Source organism: Bemisia tabaci, chromosome 4 (genome assembly GCF_918797505.1).
Source record: "Bemisia tabaci chromosome 4, PGI_BMITA_v3".
Taxonomy (NCBI): Eukaryota; Metazoa; Arthropoda; class Insecta; order Hemiptera; family Aleyrodidae; genus Bemisia; species Bemisia tabaci.
This window is the reverse complement of record NC_092796.1, coordinates 32259037-32286583: the sequence shown is the minus strand read 5'-3', so window position 1 is coordinate 32286583 and position 27547 is coordinate 32259037. Positions and strand designations below refer to the sequence as shown.

Here is a 27547-nt window from a genome sequence, read left to right as displayed (position 1 = left end):
GGAACAGAGATTTTTTAATGTCGCCAAGGGATATCGACGGTGAAACTACCAAACCACGTATCTCGGTTTGCGACGTCGCAGACTTCCTGTCATACTTTATTTTTTAAATGAAAAACTACTTAACGTCCAGTCTTAAAAATTTCTGTGATTTTTCCTCTTCGTGCGGAGAAAATTCTGTGAAAATTTCAAGGAATGATATTGATTTTGTCTACTTCAAAAAAATAAAATGCGAGCGTAGATTTTTAAACACCGCAAACGAGATACGTGGTTTGGTAGTTTCACCGTCGATATACGGTTTAGGAGTTCCACCGTGGAATGTGGATACACCTCCCACAAAAACATGGTCTTGGAAAGGTGAACATAGGACATGAAAATACAGGCTGCATGTAAAGTCAAATATTTTTATTTTTAATTCAACAAGGAAGTCCTGACAGCAACAAATAAAAAGTAACACATACTTACACAACGATAAAGCTTGCCATCCTTTCCAGAATTTTACATCTTTGCTAATAAATTCTTGGATAAGCAGAAGAGGAAAGAGGATTTGTAATGAAATTTGATAATTAATCTATTATCAATTTCACAGGGAAGTAATCATTACTGAAGGAATTTTTGATGAGTTCAGTAACTAAGATTTTCGCTTAAAAATAGAAATTGCGGATTTCCGATTGAAATTTCACTGACTAGCAATTTCAATTTTTTTTTCCTTCCAAATTTTTATCCTGCTCACTAGGCTTGTTTTAATTTTACAAAATACTTCATTCTGAAAAATGAATGGAGTCAGAGCAATGTTGGAACAAATATAATTTTCAAATTAATACATAAAAAAATGCAGCTAATAAACTTGTTCAAAAAAAGGGGACAGGAGAGTAAAAAATTTCATAGAGAATATTTAAGGAGAGATTCTTTATACCAAATTAAAATCCATTAACATTCTTGTGCAAAAGCAAAGACATGCAGAAATGCAACATTTTTGGAGAGAAAGAACCCCAGTTTGAGTGACAAAAAGAGACTAAAACTTAGCAAGAGGTAATAGTAAATACTCAAGATTGGTAAATTGACAAATGCGTGCTTTCCCATTTAAAAAGTGTGAAAACCACTTATTTATCCAGGTACAAGTAACATTAAATTGGTAAGACTAAATTAAGGACAACAGAAACATGATGAATGGATGAGGTATCAGCCGGAAGATTATGAGTACTCCCATGTTTCTAGATATGTGATACAAATGCCGAACCTACTTGTTCAATTTGACTCATCTACACAATCTATCGAACATAAAATTCATCAATGGAACTGAAATGCTGAAATGTGTACGATGCACCGAGAAATATATTTTTGTTCTATACCTAAGTATCATCAAGTTACAATTTTCATTTTTGTGGTGAAATTTGTTCAAAAAATATCAGAGTGCACAAACATTTTTACTCCCTAGAATTGGGTTCATAGGATTTTAGCAGAGGTAATCAAGGGAAAGGTAATTATGTATTCCCTAATGTGCCCTCAATATCCCCTTAATATACTCCCTCTTGACCGATGCTTTTTCTCCAAATTTGACTCGAGTTACTATTAACACTAGGTACTTACAAACTAAACATTCAAAATTTCTATCCTGTTGTGATTCGTGATCCTCACTCTTGCATTTTAAACTGCTCTAGTGAAAGCACAGGAGGACCTCAATAATATTAAAGTTTACTGATCAGCGGGCTGAGAATTGAAATCAGTAGACAAAGGTATAGACAAAAAAGACAAAGGAAAAATGGAGCAATCCTATTGGTTTAAAAGGGTGGTTACTATAGACTAGGAGGGAAAACGATAGACGCTGATGAATTATAAGGTCTCTTATGGGTTGCCGTTAATCAGTCTTTTATTTGGCTCCTTTGTCCATTGCAACCACCCGGTTCTATCAATAAGATCCCTACTTGTTTTATTTGTCTTTTATGTCCTTCCCTTTGTCCATCAATATCAATGATTAGCCCAGAGTAAATTGAGAAAATAACTATTAGTCTTAAATTGATTGTGTATTTGTATCTCAGTCGGACCCCAAGGGGTCTAATCGCAAAGAAAATTCTCACATAAAGAGATAATTACATAATTATTTTAAATATGAAGTAAGTAAAAACAGTCTATGTTAGGCAGAATTACACAAATAAACAGCGAATATACCAAACAAATACCTACTTTGTAAAATTTCACTAATTATTGACTAAAATACTTAATGAGATTCACTAACAAAAGAATAAACACATGAGTTTATTCACACATAAAAGAAAAAATTCAAACAAGAATACCAAATACTTAATTTTTTCATTCAGAAATATTTGAGAAAGTCTTTGTTTGAGTGGATTGCTTTCCACGTCCACACTGCTGTTTCGGAGGACATTTGTTCATTAACACCATATGATAATTTAACATTGCGCGTAGCTCAATCCTCGCTGAAAAGCCTTCTCAATAAGGTTAAATTTAGCTAAGGTTCCCACTTTGAAATCAAAATTGAAGCCGTTGATTAGGGCATCAGTCTATCAGGAGGTTTGCTTTCAATTAACTGTTTGATCGGATGAAAATTATTTTTATGACCCACGGATTGGTTAACAACTATGCTACAAACTGTTACAAGTGAACAAATTCCGATTAGAAAGGCGAGTTCATTCCCAGCTTTGTGTTGAATTCCAATTTGATTTTCCGTCTGATTCTTGTGTTCTCGCTTCAGAAAGAGAAAATGAAAATTAGCATCACAAAAAGTATTGAATATTAAAGCAAGAGCTTTTAAATAATAATATAGGCAGATTAAATTACACAGGAAGCAGGTTTTAACTTTGGGGTGGGAAAGTTTAACAGTGCAGGTGATGGCCTCCTTTAGCCCCTGCACAACCACCCATAGCGCAACTTTTTTTGCCCCTAAACCCTCCAAGTCTAATTTAAACATATGTAACTGGAATCAATCTAACAGTATTTCACATAACCTAATTTTCTCTCAGCTTCATTCTCTTAACAGAAAAGTAAACTAATTATCAACTCAAACTTTTTGAGAATTTACTGTATATTATGAAGAATATACTCAGAAAATTTCAAATTTCAAAGTAGCAAAGTTTTCTGTTAGGAACATGAAAAAATCAGAGAAAACTAGGCAATAACTGATGTAGATTGGCTAATCCGTTCATACATAATGGGAAAAATATATGAATTTCCTTTGTGTTGGCATTTTTTACATCCATAACTGATGCCAACAACAGGGTTTGTTTTTCCTCCTTAAATAGAATAAAATTGTTGTTATAACTGCAAGGCATTTGAACGAGTTCTAAATATTATTTCTGACTGAAACTTTTCTTGATAAAACGTTTAATGAAAAAAAACCAATTTGAGAGAAATAGGAGAGTCTGCAATGATCTGATTTGATATGGAATCTACCTATGATATTATTTTTAAGATAAAAAATAAGAGAGAAATTTAAGAAATCAATACTTACTTAATTTCAATATATTTACTGATCAGTTCATTGAACAACAAGCTGACTAGAGGTGACAGATAAGCAAGATAAAGGATGTTCATCGGTAAATCCAAAAAGGTTATGTACTGAGCATCTACTAAAAGATCTAGGAGAACAGTGAAAGTAACTTGCACCAAAATTCTGAAAAAAGCCAATCACAATCTTTTAGCTATCTCATTCATCATGCTTTAAGTCCCAAAACAAAAGGTACCAAGATTATAGTAAGTCAAGCATGCACGCACAAGAACACACAAGAATTGCAAACAGGTTCGATACTTGCAGCCAGGGTTGAGTTCATGTTTGCCAATAATGACAGAGATTAAATTACTGGTACTCAATTGTCATCATGAAATTTTTTTCATTTTTACAACAATTTCAATTATTTGATCGTCGGCTTTTTTCCTTAAGGATTTGGTTGAGAACCACGGGCATCCATAGTGAAAAGAGGAAGGCCTTGTCACAATAATAAGGTTTTTCAGATGTTAAAGGTGTTCGGAAATACAGTTGTATCTTGTCATAAAGCTTCTCAAAATAACGTTTCTCAGGAGTAGTATTCATTTTCTCAAGTTCCAGCCTTTTTTATCTCATTATGGCCTTTTCAGAAAAAACATTATCCCGAGCCAATAATCTGCTTTTAGTTCCTGTTCAAATACATTATAACAAGATACGCCAACTAGGGGTTTTAATTGTTGAGGAATTTAAAACAGCAGATATTTGGGATGGAGGTAAAAATGCTTCATGCTCTTGACCTTTTGAGGCGACAAAGAGACTCAGAATGGTAGGAATGTAGATGATTATAATGGTAGGGGCAGGGTTTTGAAGTACTATGTAAGGATGGAGTGGGAAGTTGGATTAATTTTTTAATTTGATTAATTATTTTATACTTCATTATTTGAAGTGAGATGGGGCGTTACAAATTGACATCATGTTGCCTTAAAAATATTGCAATTTACATCAAAATTTGATTACAGAGACCTTACAAAGCACTGGGATGAACTAAATAGTAAATATAAACAAACGCTACTTACATAAAAAATGCAACTAAAAACCAGGTGATATTTATTTGCGGTAACTTTTGCCATATCAAATACTCTCGGTCAATAAAACTCACAGATGTGATAACTGGAAAAAATAAAATAAATACAAAGTCTGAGCATTAAATTCAATGATTAATGACTCAATTACTTACATTGATGAGAAAGAATCCTGTGATAATTTTTTAGCATACTATTTTCCAAGAGGAAATAAATAATAATAATAAAAAAAAAAAAAACGATATAATCTATTATTGGTAAGTTTAGAACTACTGAAACAGCTATCTGCTTGATAGACAACTTTACCAAGCTTGCAATTTTTCATTTGTGTGACAACTGATATAATATTTTGTATTTTAACACTAACAGCATTCTAGTCATTAATCTTGTGATTTTATGTTTGTTTACGTTGTTACCAACGGTGATTCTTTCAAGCCGGCAAAACTGGATTTTTCTGTTGAAGTCTGTATCGAACAATCGATATTTATCAAGGTAGACTGCCTCACTGCAAATCGATCATTTATAACAGTTTGAATAAAGGAAAAACCAAGCTGCCAACTCGATAAAATTGCCACTGTCTGTTTCTTCATTTTACTATTACATACAGCCAGTTCCTCAGTATGATAAACTCCAAATATTAACATAAGTGTTTAAAAAACCACCTAAGAGGCAGGAATCCTTACCAAAATGAATGACTAGTAACAAGAAAGTAGCGCGTTGAAGGCTACAGAATGATTCACCTAACTCACTCCACCTTGGTTTGGTGTCAGAGGAACATTGTACCGTTGTGCTATTGCTTAAGCATTGCTGAATAATGAGTGACTGCATTGAATCCAAACACAGAGCGTAGATCAAGGGTATGACTATGATGAGCGGGACCAGTTTTGTCCCATAACATTTCAATATGTATAGACCTCCCTGGAAAAAGAGTTTGGAACAAAGCATTATAGCAATTGAAGAGCCCATCTTGATGAGACATCACAAAACCCTTTTAAAGAATGAAATTTAGAATTGAAAAACATTTGGATCTCAAGACGTAAACTTGGAAGTAACTAGATGAGTCAATTTTGAATATGAGCTCAATAAGACATTCTTAGAAGGAAAGTAGTACTATACCATTTTAAAAGAGGAGATAAACAGTGTAGAATGCCTGCTAATGCTCCTCCAAAAAATGAGAGCCCTTCAATTCCTTTGTGTCGAAAATTTTCTAGATACGGATAAACAAGCCTTTACGGGGTCCACCTAAGATGTACATTCAAAGTAGATGGCTGATTTGCTTAAATACACTATTTTTTTCTCTCTTCTATGCATTCTGTTCTTTGGTGAGTATTAACATTCTGTCCTTATGGATATCGTAAGCATCATGATCTTCGTATTTTAGATTTACATTTCCATAAAATATAAGAGTATACTTCAGCAGATACAGTGTCAACTTATTTAGTCTTGCTTCTTAAGATCCCACAATTCATGATGATGCAAAAACATGCTGAAATATTAGAGTCTTAATATGTTTTATTTCATTCTCGTTCTCGCCTATTCTTATGCATTTATTTGTATTTTGTTCTGAATTACCAGAGCATCTCATCTTTGCAGTTGCTAAATATGAGGTGGAACACTACATACCTCAAAATTATAGAAGAATTTATTTTTTCCTATGGATCGTTGCATGACTTCTGGGTTTGCTGCACCAATTATTAAAGAAACAGAGAGAAAAGGCAGAAGGATGCATGAAAGATATAGCATCTGTCCGATACCGAACGGATTAGGTAAGTTGAAAACGGCAGTGATGATTTGAATTAGACTTGATGCTACACTACAAACCATCCAAAACTGGAAGACACCTAGACAGCGAGACATGAAATTTCTTGCCTGGAACCACGATAAAACAAATAAATACTTAGAAATGAAAAAAAAATACTTATAAAACTTCAGATTCATTGGTGAAAATTTGGAATATCTTACTTCAGGTTTCCACTAAAAATTTGGGTTAGAACTCACTTTGCAAAAGGGATGACTAAATTTACTGATGGGCTAATCAGTGCAAACAGAATGGGTCTGTTGCACAAAACAAGCACAGACAATAACCGCAGTATCATTAATGAAATCGACAGACGAAGTGATAGACGTATAAGGGAGCGATCTCATGGGTGGAAGCGAGTGGATGAAATGAAGAAAGGAGCTGAGAATAGACTAACTAACAGAAACTTACAAGAGACCCTAAATTTAGTCTACCATTTTCTCCTTCAGCCTATATCAACCAACCATTTCAACCAATAGAATAGCTTTATTTTTCCTTTGTCTATTTCTTTGTTTATCGATTTCAATAATTAGCCTGCTGAGTAGAATAAGCAGAGGTAAAATAGCTCAAAAAACATATAAAACATTTCTACAGTTTACTCCAAATGCAAAGTTTGCATTCTCTATTTAGAAAAATTTCTTGGTCGCACTTTTATCTTAACCACAAGCTATCAAGTTTGTCTACAGAAAGAAGTTGGAAAATCTAATTTAAATAGACAATAAATCCTTCATTATTGTATATTTAGCATTCTGAAATACTAAATCTGCAAAATGCCCTTACTGCACCCAACACAACAATAACATTGATACGTATGTTTGTTCTTTATCAGATCGTCTTACCTCCATTATAAAACTGTACATGAGAGCAATATCCTCTGTTCTTAAGTAGAGAGCACAAGGAAGGGAATTCATCAAAGACGATAAGGCACAAGGGGAGTATCCATCTGGCAGATCCATCATTAGCGGGATTTTCTGGCACAGCTGCGGATACATGGGTTCCACTGCAACACTCACATTTGCTTGAACAAAGACACCTGCGAACAAATAACTTGAGTAAAATATTCGCTGTCATTGAAAAACAAATTTATGGAACTAATAAAACCTCTGATATTGGAATTGCATCTCTGTGAATTTTTAAATGAAGATTCCAAAAATGATCTCCGTATCTCTGAAGCAGTTGTTTCCTCAATAATCAAAATTTTCCCCTGAAATTGAGCTTTCCCTGGCAAATTTCAATTTTCCATTAGTTTTCGCAAGATGAGAAAAGAATAAAAGTGTTTCTGGATTCAGTGGCAAATCAATTAATATGTACGTTCCGATGGCATGCCTGGAAGATTGTTTTGTTCTTTTTAACATTGAACTGCCTGCAGACAATGACTCAATTCGACTCTATAATCTTACATACAGGGTGAGCCAAAAATCCCGCACCACCTCTATAACCCCTTTTTCAGAGTGATCTCATTGAAGTAAAAAAAAAAGTAATTGAAAATTGGGAGTTCCCAGAAGTCAGATCCTTCAACAGGGTGTCTAGTTTTTTTTCGTTCTACGAAATCCTGATTTTCCCTGATTTTTGACTGCTAAATCCTGATTTTGTAATTTTTCCAAATTCTGATCAAATCCTGATTTTTTGCAGGGAAAAATTTAAATGTCTTCATAAGCGTATGCAAAAACAGAACTCAAGAATTAAGTTCTGAGGACTTCTCTCAAATCCTGATTTTACGACCGATTTTTCCTCAAATCCTGATGGAATCGGGTTTAAATCCTGATAGAATCAGGAAAATCCTGATAGAATCAGGAAAATCCTGATACTGGACACCCTGTGCAACCTGAGAGCACCTACAAAATGTTAAGTCCCAATCTCAATTCATTCAAAAGTTACAGGAGTGATGCCTAGTGCTGGACTTTTGGACCACTCTTAATGACTCTTCAAGTTAAGGGTGTTTCGCATAGAAAAAGGGATAAAAATTATAATCAGACTGTTTGATGGTGATAATCCCACTTATATTTTGGTGCTGACGCCAAGGATGACTTCAATCTTCATTCCCGCACCTACCACTTTTTTTTTTTTTTGAACTGAATTTAGAAGAAAATGAGTTATCCCAGTAAATTTTCAAAACTGAATGCATTTAACTTACCAGCATTTTTTGCGTTGGCAGAGGAACCAAGAACGCAGTCGACTTCATTGTTCTCTTGTCGAATAAGTAACATTTCCCTTGTGTTCTCTGGGGTACAGTCGACAAACAAGGATATCAAAAGTGGAACATTGTCAACTCTTTCTAGATGATCTCGCACGTTTTCAATCCCCACTGGTAACTTGCTCTAAACATAAAACAGAGATGGATCGTGATAAACTAGGAAAATGGATGGATTAGCTCAAACCAAAACATTAAGAGTTTATTTTTTCTTATTTAGATTTTTGCTGCCCTATTTACGAGAAAAATCATCTTCAATGATGGTAATCAGTATTATCTTCAGGTTTTAGGGCCCTTTCGAGGAGACAGCATCAAAACAATCCATCCAGAAGTTATGCTGAGACATTCCATGCCCTTGACTATTAGCTCATACTTTTCGAGCTTAACTCGTTCCTTACCCACTTTTTTTCACAATTTTTCCTGTCAGGCCAAAAACATGCGCAAAAAATGACAAATTTAATTGCTTCAAACCATAGTTTCCACTGATCAGGGCAGAGCTAACGCCTCTCATTTGTTACCTGCGTAACTGGTGCTCTACAATTAGTTCTGTGAAAGACTGCTAGACGCGAAGCGCGATGAAAAATTGCTGTTCAACCCGCCGATCACTTCGATCTTTTAGGGCAGGCGTAGCCAACAAAAAAACGGTCACTGCCATCAGGTTGGCAGTGAACATATTAAAAATTAAACCAATTACTGACGGTTTTATTCATTCCTTCAATGTCATAATAGTCGCACAATTTTCTTTTTCTTTCGTTGAAAATGATGATTAAGTTTCCTATAAAAATACAAGAGTATTAAGTTAATCATTTCCAGCCTCAATCTAAGATTGCAATGTTTGGAAACATCAAGTTTTTAATGTGTTAGGTAATTTATTAGGTCTGCATCTTTGTAGAGGAAGCATTTAAGATTATCAAAATCTTACAATGTTTGGAAGGGCATAATCTGGTGGTGCCGGCTCGCCACTATCATCACTTGCACAGCTCAGGCTTCGATTGCTTGTTAGGCACTTTTCAACATCAGAAAATAACAATGCTTCCGAGGTGTCAACAGTCCTAAAAAAGGCAAGAATTAATGAAAAAAATTGCAATGGCACATAAATTTTTGAATTATTAGATTGGTACAACTCCAAAAACTATGTATGTACATATTTTACAATCTGGGTGATATTTTTCTTTCAAATATCATCAGACCTTTTGAAATAACAACAGTAGAATCGTCTATATTATTTGATTAAAAATTTATGAGATTTTCATGATTGTTGCTAATGGCAAAAAAAATTAAGAATTTTAAAATTTCTGAAGGCTACTGAGAAAAATTGGTTCATCAGTTTCATCATTTTAAAAACTTTGTGTATTAAAAAATGGAAGGAAATCAGAAGAGAGGCTTACTTACTCGCATGACACAGGGTTCAACTGAAAATTCAGTTTGGTGTCGTCAGAGGTATGAGATCCAAAAGGAGAGACATCGTATGAATTTTTTCTTGAGTCAGGGGTTTGAATTTTTGAGAAACACGATTCAGGAAAAGTAGCAGATGCTGACAGAGACCGACTTAGTTTCCTGCATTAAATAGAAATAATATGAAATGTCATCGAATTTTGAAAAAAAGAACACATTACTAGGCTTTGTTTGTTCATAATATCTGGCGGAATGACTAATGCCACAACGGAGAAGAAGGATAGGCAGATTATTATCAAGAAATTAGAATGATCTGCAAAACTTATTTGAATGAGAGATTAGAAATTGGATGAGGAGAAAACGAACAGAGGGTAACCAGGGCTAGAAGCTCATAAGTTCAAAGGGACAGTGGGTATGTATCCTGGCAATCCCTTATTATTTTTAGTCACATGCTTTCAGCTATTTTTCCATGTTAGTCCGAACTATGATGAGTATTCAAATATTACTGACGAAAATTTAATGAATGCTGTTGACTCCTAATTTTCCAAATATACTTCGTAAATGAAGGGTCAAGATTCAATGAAATTCTGCATAACATAATAGACCCAACTTAGTTGAACCCTATGAACTAATTTATTCCTTTCCAATTGGTAAGTTTATTCAGAACATTTCTGACACAACTTTACACAGCAATCAATGTAAAATTGCAAAAACAACAAGAGGTAATTGTCTTAAAAGAAATTCAACGAGAAAATAACAAAAGAATAAAACCAACCGAATATGCCGCAGAGATTTGGAGGTGCGAAAGCAGGATGAGAGTCTGCAACGATCTTCAGATGCTTCAGTTTTATATCCATCCCTTCCACATTTCTTCAAAATGTCTGTTGTTTTGTTACTTCAATGTTAATTCACAACAGTTAGTAATCAAACATTGATAATTAACACATCAAAATCATTTAGTAGCACATAAAAATCACACAAACAGAGAAATGAGCTTGATGAAAGAGAACTTTAAACGAGTGGATGCACTTACACTAGGTGCAAAAAATACCATGATGAAATCATAAAAACACATTTTTCAATTGCGGTACATTTCAAAATGCCCTATCTGAGTTCGTAATTTATTTAAAAAATAAAATACGGCAAAAAACTTACTATATTGTCAAACATGATACATGGTTCTACGATTTCATCGATGATAAACATTTTACGATATTTACCATGTTTATGGCACTTTACAATAAAAGAAAAAAAATTCTTAGTTTTGTTCATTAAAAAGAAAGTCATGTTCTTCCATGGTCAGTTTTTGTTCTCATTTTTTAACCTAATTTCAAACCTCAAAAACAAACTTATTTCATGATTGATGGCACGCCACTCTTCCTTCAGTTTGACATGACTTTGAGGTCTCATTTCATTTCAAGAAAAAAGAAAAATATAAAGAATAATACAAAGAGCAATACGTTTGAACATGCATGATATACTGATGTGGAAAATACAAGATCTTGATAAATTGGAGTAATGATAGTATAAATCCCTCTACAGAGAGGAAATCGTAATGCTTTCGAATCATGAGAATGGCTCAAAAATGGAAATGCATGGAATTTTACTGTACTAAAGGAAACTTCCAATATAAAATACAAGAAGCAAATATTTTCCAGCAACTGAGGGCTGCTATTCAAAAGAGTCTGACCTTAGTTAGCTAAAAACTAGCCCAGCAAACTCGAAAAAGTCTATTCCACAAAGTAATTTTTGCTGAGTAAAAAGTGGTTTGGTAAAATTAAAAAGAGGTTATCTTTCGACTGTTATACAATTGTAGAAACCGTTGTAGAAACTCTTGCAGTTCACCAAACAACTCAATGAAAATTTCCATGTGTGAGCGAGGTGCTAGTTTTTTTATTTTACTTTAGTATAAAGCAAAAACAATGTTAAGGAATGCATTAGTAATGATTAAAAAAATAAAAACCTATTTTGTACCTGGGCATTTTCATGAAAAGAGTACACACATCTAAGAATTAGGACAGGGAGAATAATTCTTAGAATTTCTTGCTCTTAAATTCTTCATCGGTGTGCCAAATTAGACACTCTGGTATAATAAAATAAAAGCAAATTCCTTAATGTCTTAAGTCATTCGCACAAGCAATGGGATGGAGAAAATAATTATTAAAGTCATTACCTATCTTTCTTCTCATTTTCCAGTGAAATATGACAGTTCCAGCCCGCTGCTTCCTTTCCTAATTTTTCGTGAAACGGACCAGCTCTTTGGGCATTTTCCACACTAAAAAAAATAAACCGGATGCAGGCTCTTTCAATGCCTTCGATCAATTGCACCTTGAAACAAAACAAGCAAACAGTATGACTCAACTCTTCAAAACAAACTACAATCACTCTATGATGCTGTAGAAAAAAGTTGAACGAGAGTTAAGTGTTACGAATATTTAAGAAATGCTACCAAAAAAGTACAGTTGGTTTTTGTAAACACAAGCCAAGAGCCTAGAATTATTTAAAAAACACAAGATTTTTCTTATAAAAAAGATGACTATTTCAAGACTAGATTTATCATAATTATGCTGTTTAAAATTACTGTAAGAGATAGATCTGCAGACGCTAGTTGTCTATTTACATTGGATCCATGAAAACTTTGGGCTCCTGGAATGAATCTAAGATAGGCTCTAACTAGACTAGACTAGGATGCTGGGGCATAGAATCTAAATTGAAAATTCCTTATAGGCAGTTAACATGTAAGCTTAAAAGTATGTTGCTTTCATACTTGAAAGGCAGGTTGACAATTTGAAGTTTGGCAAAGATTATTCATGACTTCAATCATTACTTACAACATCAATCAGAGCTTGATACTGCATTGACACCATCCCAAGAAAAATCTGATTACAGTTTTGCTGAAAACATCTTTTTGCGTCACTTGGATGAACTGCTTTCAGTCTTTTTGTTCCTTCATTTATGTTATCTGAAATGAAAAAGATGCAAACAACTAGAAACCTTTAATTAAGGCTGTGACAGATTTTCATTTGCAAGATGAAAAAAGATCAAGAAAAACTACTGCCATAATTTGAGCGATATTGTTTTCATAAGGTTCAAAAGGTTTGGATTATGACTGTTTTGAGCAAGGCTGATAAAATGTTTAATTTATTTCCCATTTATTTGGGAATCAAAATTAACAATTAATTTAAAATAGTTCTTAGGCTATTACAAGGCATTTTTTGTATGTATAAGAGTTTTAAGCCACCTATGTAATTGAGAGAGGAAATTCATTACTTTCGAAGAATTTTCCTTGAATCAAATGATGAAATACGTCCAAACAACTCCGGTGCTAAACATTGCAAAAGGAAACATGAATGGTGTCTTACCGGAGGAACAATAATGTTCGATGAGGCTGCAGTTGTTGAAGGAGGACACATAGTGATATGGCTGTTCATAGAGGTTCTGGGCGATGCATGGGATCTCCAGGTAAACTTGAGTGAATTCTTTTGGGATCGGTGCCGATAAAGCACGGAAAGAAAACACAGTGCAATACCCAGTTGCAACAGCATGTTTGTAAAAAGATTCCAATGATTTTCTGAGAGAAAGTAAATTATTAATCAGAGACCAAAGAGAGAGAGAAAGAGAATATTTTTACCGAAACTATTCTGCCAACGTGAGCTTTTTCTTTTTGGGTATTCTAGTTCTTCAAAAAGAAGTTCACTATTTGCAATAAATAATCATTTGTCGGTCATTATGAAAAATTCTTCAAATTTAAGTTAAAAACTCGAATTAATTAAAACGTACATTTCACAGAAAAAATGTAACCGGTGCATCAATAGGACACCATGTTGATATTATCCTCATCAGATTTCTTTTAGAGACTACTAAAATTCTCATTGTCCCGATGAGATTTTACTCATTATGAAAAAAAAATTCATGGGAGCAACGGTAGGCTGATTATTGAAATGGATGGACAAAAGGATTGACAAAGAAGCCAATGGGAAAACTGAGCGATCCAATTGGTTGAAATGAGCGGCTGTTACGGACCAAGTGGAACATGGAGGACTAAATGCAGGGTCTCTCGTGAGTTGCCGTTAGATAGTCTATTACTGACCTCCTTCATCCACTACAATCATCCACTTCCACCAATAGAACCTCTTCATTTTCCCTTTGTTCTCTTTGTTAATTTCAATAATCAACCTGTAGGAATATCAGTTGTTTCAAAAATAAATCCATGGTGCGAAATATAAATAGGACGATGCTCTGAGGAATTCCTCCTTGTGTTCTTTTGATTACAGCTTCATCGTATTGCTTGCTGCAATACATGTAAAGAACTACACTTGAAAATTACTTTGCGTTGTCATACAATTAACAACTAACAACCTGACTTTCATCAATTCAAAATTTTTTTAACAAAAATGTATAAACTTCAAAATTACCGTTCAACTTTGGTGAGCGGATGGACAGTCTTGCCATCGAAATATTCAATGCAGGCATCCATAACAACATCAAAAGTACCTTGAGTCAACATGTGAACTTCATCCGTTCCAAATTTTTCATAGACAGTGCTTACAAGATGAGGAAACGGTACTACTCGCATCTCACCGCTCAGCTTTGATTTCACTTTCGTAGACTTATAGGTGCGGAATAAAAACCGTTCCCGCTGTAAGCAGATGAAAACACCAAGAATAAACATAGATAGAGAAAAAAATCATGGACAATCCTAACTTTGATAGTGATATTTGCAGTCATCTACAGGAAAAGGGACTGGTCCACCTAAACTTAAAATCGAGTTACGAATAGTTGAGTGTAAAAGAGTGTTCAAAGAAAGTTTTGGGACAAAAAACACCAAAAAATGTCAAATTAAACCAAAGCTTCATAACTCATTGATAGGTGTTGATGCTTTTGAGGAAAAGTATTTACTGTGAAATTTGGCAATTTAAATTAAAGCAGACTTACCACATGCTTGTAGATAAAAACTTGAGACTTAATTTTGAACTGGGCTAAAACTTTATCCTCAACAAAACCAATCTGCTTTGCAATCTCACAGAGACACCTGCAAATGGAAGATCCAAAACAATAATGAACTTACAAGAAATGATAATTAAGGAAAGGGTAAAGCTCTTGAAAAAGAGCGGAAATATGATTTACATTCCTTCTTTAGAACAAGAATGGATAAAAAAGCAAGGATATACGCAGACAGTTAAAATGGCAGGGTCTAAGTTGAACCAGAATGTGTATTAACTAGAGTAACACACTTTTTTTGGAAGAAGTAGATCTTGAAATGTGGCAACCAAGAAATGTCTCACCTTCGATCATAAAAAGTGAGTTTATTTTGATTGTAATGATGAGCTTGACAGGATACATGGGAGGAAAATTTGGCATAGTTTTCGATTGTCCCAGGATTACAAGTATTGAGTAGAATAGCCAATCCAATCGGCTTGAGTGAATTCATGTAACGAGACCATGTGGCATCATCAAACTGTAGACTGAAGTCGTTGGTCTTGTCATGACTGATATCCAAAATCTCTCGTACGAACTTAGGAGACTTTTCACCTCCGTCTGTTTTCGCTCTTTCGTTGCCCGCCAGTTCCGATGAGGTCTCAGCATCATCTGACAAAATACGGAAGAAATTCGTGAATGATTTCTATCAAAATTGGATGAAAAGGAAAACATAAATTTCAGGCATTGAAAGTTTCCACAAAAATAGCAGAAAGTATTTGCTTCACTTATTCACTAAACCTAAAATATCCGCTGGTGACAAATAAATACCAAAATAGATAAAAGGCAGTCCTCTTGTTCTTAACATGAGGTTTTTTTTTAAAGTACTATCCTCCTTCATATGGGATTGATATTTTGCATGGATTCTTAAAAAGTTGACAAGTTAAACTAATTTATATTTTTCAACATATTAGTTGATTTTGAAGAAAAAAAGTTGGAAATATGTACCACTTATTAGAATATTTTTGTATGTGTAAGCTTAGAAATTGGACTCATATCAATGAGATGGTGCAAGGAAAAAAAAATAAAAAAAAATTTGAATATTTCACTACTTCCTGAGACAGGGTATAAAGCTGTTTTTCTTCACCTTCGTAACTCGCAGAAATAAAACATCACATAGAGAACAAAATCGAAGTCCACAATTTCTCATCAAATTTTCTCAACTCTTCTTGACACGTTTTCAAGTTTGCTAGAATTTAAAGAAGGAGAAACATGATGTCAAACCAAACACTAATTTTTTGCCAAGCAAAGGAAATTGCTTTCGAAGATCAATTTGACAAAAATCGATTTTTATTTAATCGAGAAACGAAAGTTTGCATTAACTGAGTCTGATGTGAAATACAAACGTTAATATCTCACTTCAAAATTAATTTTGGAAATTTTCAATACGATAAACATGTTCTGTGTGAAATTTTGGGTAGGCAACAGATACCGTGGAGGTTTGGTTTTCACCCTATCTCAAGAAATTTAATTTAAAACGTTAATAGAAGAGAGCTTACCACCACATAAAAGCGCATTGTCTAAACTTTGAGCCGCTGCTCCGATTCCGGTGAAGGTGAGCTCTATGGATTCATTTGCAGCCCCAAATCATTCCCAAACACTACGCCTTCAAAAGATGCATTATTCAAGGACGCCTTGTCTATTTGGTTTAATTGGTTTCCTAATGTCAAACCATTGGACAGCTCGTCTTTTTTGGATGACTCAACATTTATCTTTTCCGTATACATGTGGACGCTATTTACACTATTGGATCCAAAAGAGATATTGTCCATATAGGGAATTTCTGACGAAAGCTCTTTCCTCAAAAAAGGTGTACTTTCTGTTGTTTCGGGTTCAATTACTTTGTTTTCATTTAGATCATCCTCATTCGTTTTGTCCGCATCCATGGCATTGTTCCTTTGATCCAGGTCGTTTTCTTTGGATTCATCGCTGAAATTTTTTAAAAAAAAAACTCTTAGGGTTAATCAGCTCTCTTTTTGAGAATCTTTGTGAATGTTTTTTTAGGAAATTTGTTTGTACTGAGCAACAGGCAACTATATTAAACTACAGAAACAAAGGGAAAGTGTAGATCATGAAAAAATTGGAATAATAGTATGAATGTTTGAAGGGGATAATGCAGAGAATTTTAAACTAAAGAACATCAAAAACTGTTGAAATTGACAGTGGTTTCAGAGAGAAAAAATATCATGGAGTGGTTTTAAGGAGAAAAAAATATTTGAACAAACTGTGCGTGACTAGGTCTGTGTCAACATTGCGGCGCACGCTGTTATCATTCGGAGGAATTTTATTATTTTTGTCTGTCTTATCTTCTTGACCTGCAAGGAAACTAAAGATCTCGATCGCTAATAAGATGTTGCAATATTTCTACCAAATATCACACGCAAAATACCGACAAATTCAGTTTTCAGCTCTGTCTTCCTAAGAATTGGCACACAGAAGGTTCAATTTTAAAACGTTAGTGAGCTCAGGACCACATAAGGAACATCATATAAAATAATATCGAAATTTAGCTGGTGTCGAATTTTTTGGTATTGTGTTCATGGTAATTCAGGTGGGACATTCACTCGATTTCCAATTTGCCAAAGTGGACAGCCCTTGCATGCAAAGCACTCGAAGCACTCGAGCACTCAAGTGTACTTTGAAAAGTTAAAGGCAAAGAATAACAGTAATGAATAAAATGAACTCACCCATACTTATCTGGTTTTTTTAAGAAACAAATTGCATCAGCGCTTGGATTAGGCCATGACAACACGCCTTCTTTATCAACGAAACATAAGCCCTGAAAAGCAAATTAGTTTTTCAAAATTCAAGAGCGTAGTGAGTGAATTATGAGAAATTGAGAGAGAAAGAAAAACCATTTAGGTGATTCTTAAAATCTGAGAAATGGGATTTATGTTGGGCATTTTAAGTACATCAATTGCTGAATTCACAGACCAAGTGGTTTTTTTTTTTTTTTTTTTTTTATATATATATATATTTTTATTATTATTAACACTTAAATTTTATACAATTTTTGTCACAACTACTGGATTTGACCTTTCGTATCTATTGACTCTGTTTAAGGTTGTTTACATGATACACAGACCAAGCATGTACATATTTCCATTTGCAACAATGCAGACTTCCCATCAGAATTTCTTTTGTAATAGGAGAAGTACTTCACGAAATTCCTTGACAATAACTATAATTTTGTTCTTCTCTATTTTACAAATATTCTATCATTCAATAAGATTGGCTGGATTCCTATAAGAAAAAATAGAATTGGAGCAGAAATTTGGAAACACCAGAAGAATGCGTACGGTTTCCTGGCAAAGAAACTTTTCTTTTTACTTAATTAATCCTTAAAGGTAAGAGGACACATTTACTTTTCTTATTTAGAGTATAAAATCCGTGGAGACATTTTTTTAAAAATAAAAAACAATATAACTAATGTGTAAGAATATCGTAAACTGAAATATGAGCCGTGGTTTGATTTAAATTCCCAAAACTTAAATCGAAAGGCCTTCAATCGCCATAGTAAAAATAATAGTTATTGGCCTCAAATAGCTTTATTTTTGAATTCCACTTTCAACTATTTGAAGGAGTTCACGGAAAACCTGGAGTGCGAATTTTCGAGTACTAATACTACTTTTTTGTAGTGTATGACTTTTGTAAAATGTTAATTGTAAAAATTGGCTTTAATACAGAAAAATATCTATTATTTATTGAAAAGCTAATGACAGATGCAAGACTTGATTGACCTTGATGTATTCAGTTTCTTTCTTCTCCATTCCTCCACTATTCTTCAGCAAAGTTTGGTTTGATGAGATTCCGATAAATATATGATATTGCAAAGAGTAAATTATACTTGAACTACAAATGCAGAAAAAATTCTGCTTCATCCGATATATTATTTAGCACGCTATATTAACAGAAATAGTGTATACATGCTTTTGTTTTTACCGTTAAGGATCCTAAAACATGCAGCAAATTAGACGAACGGACCAAATGATGACTTTGCCCAGTTACATTTTTGAGGGTGTCTCCTAGAATCAAAAGGTGAAGAGGAAGTTAGATCATGGTAAAAAACGAGAAATGAAATGTAAATTTTTGCTCCTCTGCTGTAAGAGCGTATCTTGATTTCCGCATGTGCCTCAGAAAGCATGGCTTTGTATGTTAGATGGGGTTAAGATAAAAATTGAGTTAGACCCTTTCGTCAAAGGGGTAACGAAATATCATGAAGACCTTCTACAGTAATGATAGCTATGTTCTAATGAAAACAGAGATCAAAATCAAGAGCGTAAAAATAAAAGAGAGGGAGCATAAAATCAAAAAATTCATACATGATTATACACTTTCAAATGTGTCTAAGAATCACAAACTGATCTTAAAATTTTTAAACAATATGATACTAGAGTGATAAATGGCTGCTTTTTTTTTTTTTTTAATAGAATATTTACTTTTTCTAGTAGGATGGGATGTAAAAAAAAGAAAGATCTGTCTTTCTATTAGATAAACCTTTAAAAAACATTAAAACTGAAAATCTTAACTGAGATAACTTACTTCCAACTGATGCCCAATTTAATAAAAACTTCTCCTCAGAGCCGGCAGAGAATTTCGATTTTTTTTTCACCTATGGAAACCAGGAAGGCAAGGGTTTTATTAAGAGTCTGCTGCGTGAGTTTGTCAATGGTGAAACTGCAAAAGTGCATATCTTGACTGTGGTAACTCAAAATCTTCACTCCTATTTTATCCTTTGAAAGGAGACCAAAGCAACATCATGGCTTGAAATTTTCACACGACATTCTTCACATGGAGAAGAAAAATCACCGAAGTTTTAAAAAAATGACATTCGGTGGTTTTCCATGTAAATAAAAAATTAAGTATGACAGGAAGTCTGCAAAACCGGAAACTGATATGTGCATTTGTGCAGTTTCAGCATCGTTATGCACTTATTGCAATGAATATCAACAATGTTTTTCATTGCTAACTTTTATTGACAAAATTATTAAAAAATAGGAGGTAGGACAGAAAATTATATTCAAGTGCTAGCACTGAAAAACCTATTTTCATATCAGTGGGTAAATTTTACTTCACAACAGTTTTAGATATATTTTAAATAGATGTAAAACTAACATCCACTGGCACACAAATTGTTACGGTTAAAATTAAGTTAAAATTACACCTACTCCTTCCGTAAAACTTTGTAAAAAGGAAGAGTTCATTTTCATAAAATAATTCAACTCTAACAATTTTACTGTTTCTTCACATGACATTGTGAAAATAAATTCTCATTTTTCACAAGGTTTGAAGATACTGGGTGTAGTTTACTTCTTTTTCCTAAAACCTTAGGGCAAGCAGTGCTTGTCTTGCTCCTTCCTTGGGCATGTCACTGGGAATAAGAGACATATTTGGATCATTCTCTCTATTTTAATTCGATTTGACTTTGTTCCTTTCTGCTAAGACCAGTCAAATTAAGTCTTGTTTATTCAGGGATAATTTTTGCGAACGGGCACTGGTGGCAGCAATAATTTGAGTACAGCAAAAGGACTATAACTATCTAACTATACTAGAAAACAATCAAAGATACTTCTGAAACATTAGCATTGCGTACCTCTGTTTTTGGTGTGGAGAGGAGCAAAGAATTTCCGAGACAATTTAAAAAGAGCCAACAGATTGGATGAGCGAGTGGCAGGAGAGGTAGAACAGTTATCACAGGCTGTATCAAAAGTAACATTCTCCAGTCTGTGTCTGAGAACTCATCCACAAAATCTGATTTGAACCACCTTGCCAAGTTGATGATAAATATAACTATCTGCTCAATTGGGGGAAAAAATACAATTATTCATGACAAATGTTCTATATGATTTCATTTCTAGAATGGAACGGCAGGAAACAATACTGCCGTGTTAAGGAAAAACGCCATATGAACCTTCAGGCGTTGCCAAATTTCCTTTGATAAAACGCGAATTTCTTGGTAATCTTATAAATATTTTCCTCCCAATTTTTCAGATAATTTCGTCCTCAATCTCACTTAAAGGTTCTGAAAATTTGAAGGAAAAATATTCATAACTCTCCTCAAAAATAAACACTTTATTGAAGGAAATATGGCAACTCTCGAATGTTCATACGGCGTTCTTCCTTAGCACGGCAGAATAGACAAGTAAAAAATTTAAACGATGCATGGTATAAACCCTCGGCAAAAGTCACACATGAACTTGTTACACACATCAAACAATTACCTTAAATTAACTGATAAATAAACAATTTTTCTTTATATTTTACATTAGAATCAGAGAAGCCAAACTTCCTAGACACAAATGAACTACATTTTGTAATTAGGGACACATTTTTGGCTCAGCATCAGAAAGAGCATTCAGTAATTTGGATACTAATATAACTTGAGAATGGAGGATGGTGATTTTAAAGCAGCAAATTGCAACTGAAGTGATAATTTCATTGTCAGTCCAAAGATTTTAATTATGCGCCACTTTAACCACATCGATTTTAATTTGTCTACCTGTGTTTCATAAATAAATCAATGATTAAGTATGAATTGCACTTGCTGATGGATGTTCAAAGGTTTAAGCAGGGATATAAAGAAACACTTCTTTCTTGCAAATGCAAACAATTTTATAATGGTTAAATAAAGTTAGGTTAGCAGTAATAGTTGTCACTAGAGGTCCAAACGATTTATACTGCAGTAAACTGCCACAGACGATGCAGAAAATAGGTAAGTTAGTATACAAATATATAATCTGAAAAGAAAGTGTGAAAAAAAACCTCTGAGAGGTAATACAGTTGAGAACTTACAAGAATTGATGGAAGGATTAGTAGTTGAACAAAGATGGTGAGAAACTGGTAGCGCTTGCGTTCGAAAACTGTGATTGGTCTGTTTGGATGATCACTAAGGCACGTTCTTAAGTTACGCAGGTACGGAGTTTCAGTGAGGGTATAGGCTATATTGTTGACAGGTTTACATGCATTTGGTTTACGACAGATCAACTGGCCGATTGTGGATGAGGTTGGTATTGGAGCATACGTTTCTCCAAATTTGAGCTCTGATGGTTCTTGGTCCTCCGTATCTGCTTTATCATTCTTTCAAAAAACAGTTCAAACACTCATTCTTTAAATTCAAACAAAAGATGAAACTGATCATACTTGTACATCACTAAGTATGGCAGATTTATAAATGTGGAAGAAAAGTTTTAAAAACAAAAATAGCTTAGAGCTTAATGTAGTATTTCGTAGGATAGAAAATTCTCATAGTCATGTAATGATTAATGGCATCTGAGAGGGTAATTAAATAAAGCACCTTTTCCGGGATCAACTTATCATGATGGAAATTTTTTGAGTACGAAATGAGCACTTTTTTTTAATACATTACAGCGTCATTGCAGCGCTCTCTTGCAGCATTAGAAAATACTAAAAACATCAGCTTTCATATTTTACACTGTAAAATGAGACCAAGTTGCTAACTCATTTTCGCCAAAATTGTCTGTTGGGCAGTATTGTTCTTTAGCCTTCGTTATTCTCATACAAAAGTTGGAGTGGTACTAAATAGAAGTTAAAATGCAGAAAAGTACAACTTGGTTTGCAGAATTGCAAACTTCCTGTCTTACTTCATTTTCTATGCAAAAAACTACTAGATGTCATTTTTGACACTTGGGTGATTTTTATTCTCTGAGTGAACAAGATTCTGTAAAAATGTTAAGCCATGATCTCTTCGATCTCATGATTCGATCTCTTTTTAAAAAATTAACTGGGAGTAGAGATTCTGAAACATTACAACCGAAAAATGCATTTTTAAAATTTCGTCGTGAAAATGCTCTAATCCCAAGATTTTTAAAGGAAAACACAGCTTGAGACTGATTCAGCGTGTGAGCAAGCAGGCATTGAGGTCATCTAACAACTTATTCTTCTCCAAGGAAAAATCAAAATCTCTTTTTACTCAACTCGATGAAAATTTCTCCGCTGAAACTTTGACCTTTATCAACTGGGGCCCCCTGGCTCTCAATAGTCACAAATAATTATCGAACATTGTCACTTACCAAATATTTGATGCAGTTCCCTGGTACGACTTGACCTGGACGGATCAAAACTGTGTCTCCGGCGACTAGGAGAGCCCATGGTAATGTGACGAGGCGACCGTCTCTATAGACCCATTGAAGAGTGATGCAGGGAGAAACAGGAGTATACAGTGGTGGATAATTTTCAGCTTTCCATTCTGTTTTATCATGGGTTTCTATTTGCAAAAAAAGGAGTAAAAGAGAAAGCAAGGCTTCATTAAAGCTGACTAAAGTCGTTAACCCATTACACCTATATATAATGTTATAGGTCGTATCTCTACATGATTGAATCTGTCGTTCACATATAGGTTCAATTGGCAGAGATTAAAATGCAAGGACAACAGTACAATCTGTTTAAATTGACTGATTTTCAACCTCAGAGCTTAAAAAGTTGACGTCTAAGGAGAAAAACATTTAAATAGGATTTTAATGTTATCAATAATTGTCCTGAAATTTCAACCAAAAAAGAAGAAAAATAATTGGGACTTGAGCCCTTTTAAGACTGAACAGACAATTTTCAACATTTTCCCCCATTCGATCATCAATTTTTGACCTTTCGGCAATTGAGCTTTCTTGGGAATGATCAATTCAATTGGTCGACATGCGATACTGCATGTGATTAAAGATCTCTTGTCAAAATTTTGAATGCATCATATGCTTGCTCAAAATTTCCTATAATTTTATTTTATTTTGAAAAAGTACAGAGCCTTCTTTATACTGGTTGATGAATACAAAATTTTAAATTTGAAGTGGCAATAAGCCTTATTGAATGAAATACATGGGGTGTCCCAAAAGTACCCGGACTGGTTCTGTAACTTCGAAACTAAGATAGATACAGACATGATCTTGGTCTCATTTTAAAGATCAACTCAATACCTATTGATTAAGACCAAGATCAGCTCAATAGGATAAAAGTTGACCGAGTTTGACCGAGAAAAGGGCTATAAGGACATTTAAAAGGCTTCTACAGTTTTTTGCAATTTTCTCAAAATTAGAGGAAATGGACATTAGCGGTTTTCCCACGAAATGATTCAATTCAAGTTTAGTGGGTGTTCAGATACATTCTTAAAGAATAAAATTTGTGCAAGTGATATTAATTGATGGGGTCAAGAGATATTACCTTTGATTTCGGAGAGAATGAATTCAGTACGTTTGTAAATTTCATCAGACTTAAGTTTGATATCCCACATATTATACAATAAATTTACAGCGGCTAAAGTAATTATCAGAGAGGCATCAGCGATAACAAAAAACCTGGAAAAATAAAAAAAAGCACTAAGTTCATGAGCAATTTCATCACAAAAATGATTTGCTAAAGATAAAATTGGAAAGTTGTTTACATGCTGTTTTACTTATATGATATTAGGTAAGACAGTTGAAAAAAAGAGAAAAAACTACACTTCTATTTCAGTACTACCAACAATTTTCTTTCGAAGTACGTTTGTCTTATGACCTGAACTATGAAAACACTTCCCTATTGTTTTGTTGAAGCTTACTTAAACTTTTTTCATTCAAGTCTGACGGAGCAATGTATCAATAAATATATGTACTATGATATTCATACCTGGGTGTAGGGTTGGTGACCCAAGTTGAAAGAATTAGAGAAATAAAACAGTAACAAATTATTAACAAGGAAGTCCATGGCACAGAACAGGAGACACTTCTGGGATTAGCAGCTTCCCAAAGTAGAGAATAGAAGCTTCTGAAATAATGAAAACAAAACAAATTCGATGATGGGATAAGGCAATAAATATAGTTATGCAACAGGGAGCTGAACAGTTTTATTGCAAAATAATACCTATGTTAGAGGAGCTAGTAGATCAGTCTCACTTGACCTCTATGCAAAAAATCTCGGGAAGCAATTTGCAGGTGTACCTCAATACAACATTTTCAAACGAGAATTGAAAGTAGAACATTGTCTTTTGGAAAAAATTATTTTAGGAAAGACTGTAATGAGGTACAACTGGCCACATATGCAACACAGTGGACACATGACAAATTTCCTATCTTAACTTATTAATAAGTGAGAGATAAATGTTTTCCAATAAGTCCATTCAAACTTTACACTTCCTGGGGAAAACTTGCTTATTGGAATCAAACTGGAGGCTTTGACTCATTTTGCTAACTTTTGTAACAAAATAAGTTTTTTCTAGGTGCTAGATACCATTTGGCAAGTTTACATCTACGGTGTATCATAGAAGAACAGACAATTTTGTGAGGCAAAAATTTGATTATTTGTTGAAGGATAAGTTCAGTGTCAATGATTAATTAGGCTAACATAATTTACTTTTCCCTGCGAGTTTGAATTCCCTTATTCTAATATACACAATAAATCTAAAAGTCTCTTTTACATGTTGATCATAAATATTTTTAGTATTTTAACATGTTTTACATAAGATTTCATGAGGAAACATGCTATGTGATGCTCAAATTTGCACCCTATTTAGTTTTCATTAAGTTATCATGATCAATAAAGTATCACCATTCTTCCAATAAACAACACTTACTCTTTCACTTGATTCAAGACAAGACATATGTTCGATGGTAATTTATTTAAGAAAAAATATAAAAAATTATGATACTCATACTTAACCTTTTCTTTCTTTCTTTAGTTTTTAAGATGAGGAAATCCGCTATATCGTCATGAAGACGTTTAAGGCTCTCTTTAGTCGGTAAACCTTGAATTACTGGAAAGTCTCCCATCTTTCTGAAAATATAAAAATTAAGCTCATCAATATTAAATTCATGCAATTGGGTTTTAGTGCACTTGCAATTCGTGCATACTATCCCATATGGATAAATTGAAAACTTCATTAACTAGCAAGAGAACGTTTCTTTTGCATGAGGGTTTTTCAGAGCTCATAGAGCTCCATTTGGTTTACCTCTTGATAAGGCCGCTGTTGGTTGTAAAAATGGAGTTTGCTAGGCTGTTCGTGTGATTATAAACTTGACAAAAGTAGGATTCCCGTTTGTTTCATCATATGTTGAACTATCCTTTGAGCCACAAGAAAAATTGAATTCAATCTATGAATTGGCATATAATGTGAAAAGTGCCAAAAAGATTAATCACTTCAGATCTTCATACTCCATTCCATTCTTAAGGAAAATACACACTGATAAATTTTTTTAAAAATGATGGTGTTCGCCAACTAAAATTCCTAAATTCTTCCTAATGATGCCATTATTAATAACCTGTGACACGAAAAATGTGATGGGGTGAATCTTCAGCACCTCCGCAATTCGATAAGTTGATCAATCAATAATTGATAATTTATGGATTTTAGGAAATTTCCCCAGAATTTCCATGCACCAAATAACGATGCAGGACATCAGATATAAGTACACAAAATTTGACCAAGAAATAATTAGAAATAACCTCAAAAGTATATCGTGAATGAATATAGCAAATCATTTTACGTCTTTCAATCAGCAATATTCACTCAAGACAAAAATTCAAAGCTATTTCAAAGTGTTTCATGGTCAAATTTTGTGTAAAAATATCTGACATCCTTCAGCATGATGTGGTGCTAGAAAATTCTCAAAAAATGTTTCAAAATCCCAGTAATATTAATTGATTGAAGAACGATCAAATCATTCTCGAAAAAGCTGCGGAACCACCTTGAATTAACTGCCTGTAACAGCTTTCAATTCCTTAGACCACTTAAACAAGCAATAAAGGCAGGTGACAATGGAAAATAATAAAGAAATTATCCTTTGTAATGACTATTACATATTTGAAAGACAGTACTTACTCTGTACATCGGATTTCATTTGGCAAGAACTGAGAGTTGAAAAATGTGGCTGCCAAGCAGTCAATGTGACACATTCCCATCTTTCAACATCTACTCATCAATGATTTAAGATGGGGGCACTGAATTTGAAATTCAATGTACAGCACATTTAAGTCTCCACAGACAAATAATGTTTTATAATGACCGTCAGTTATCAGTTCGTTGGACTGTTACAAGCACAGTTGAATCCGATTTTGAATCATCGATCATTTACCAATTATCCTCTGGATGATTTCAGGGAATGAAAGAAAGTGGCTTGGTCCCTCTAACTTCGAGGGAAAGAGAACATTTTTTAATGTGATCCAGCCGAAATGCAGAAAATTAGTGAGCTCATGGGCTCAATAAAGTTTATCCAGTCCCTGCTGTTATCAGTCCCAACATTGTACATGCGTGGAAAAATGTGAATTTTACTTACATTGACTATCCGAGGCAATATCTAGAGCATCATGATTTACAAATTTGTGATGAAATGTGTTCTGGAAAAAATTTGAGTCCCGCAAAATGAGAGCATCGCAAGTTTTCACAACTATACGTTTCACTGTTACTGATACGGGAAATTAGGTTATGTATTTTTTCTATAGTTCTTTCTGTTTGTTTTGAATTTGATTTTTGTCTAGTGTTGTCAAGTTGAACATACTTCTCCACTTTATGTTTTCACGTTGCCGCTTTGTAGAAGTTAATAGCGGGAAAATCAATTTAGGGGGGGGGGGATAAAATGCGGGGTTTTTTTGCGTTCTGGCATTTTGTATGTGAAAACTAATATGGATCTCAAGCAGACTTCCCTGAAAAATGAAGCATTTACATCTGCATAAAGTCAAGGGCTTTT

General features: G+C 33.9%; 1 protein-coding gene across 1 annotated transcript; it reads right to left on the bottom strand.

Annotated features, from left to right (window-relative positions):
* Positions 1 to 387: 387 nt before the first annotated feature.
* l(2)k05819 (transmembrane protein 94-like protein l(2)k05819) lies at positions 388 to 27306 on the bottom strand. The gene is made up of 27 exons (XM_072299088.1): positions 27137 to 27306; positions 25524 to 25637; positions 24495 to 24632; positions 24051 to 24184; positions 22913 to 23106; positions 21675 to 21959; positions 20476 to 20676; positions 19425 to 19494; positions 18825 to 18907; positions 17570 to 17661; positions 16447 to 16811; positions 15191 to 15494; positions 14841 to 14937; positions 14321 to 14544; positions 13268 to 13476; positions 12737 to 12867; positions 12079 to 12233; positions 10681 to 10800; positions 9903 to 10067; positions 9433 to 9562; positions 8454 to 8637; positions 7159 to 7352; positions 6145 to 6390; positions 5205 to 5439; positions 4516 to 4609; positions 3467 to 3628; positions 388 to 2704 (listed from the first exon to the last, which is right to left on the bottom strand). Exons 2-27 carry the CDS (start codon positions 25631 to 25633, stop codon positions 2632 to 2634), a joined length of 4395 nt encoding a protein of 1464 aa, XP_072155189.1. The 5' UTR covers positions 25634 to 25637; positions 27137 to 27306; the 3' UTR covers positions 388 to 2631.
* Between the last annotated feature and the right edge of the window lie 241 nt (positions 27307 to 27547).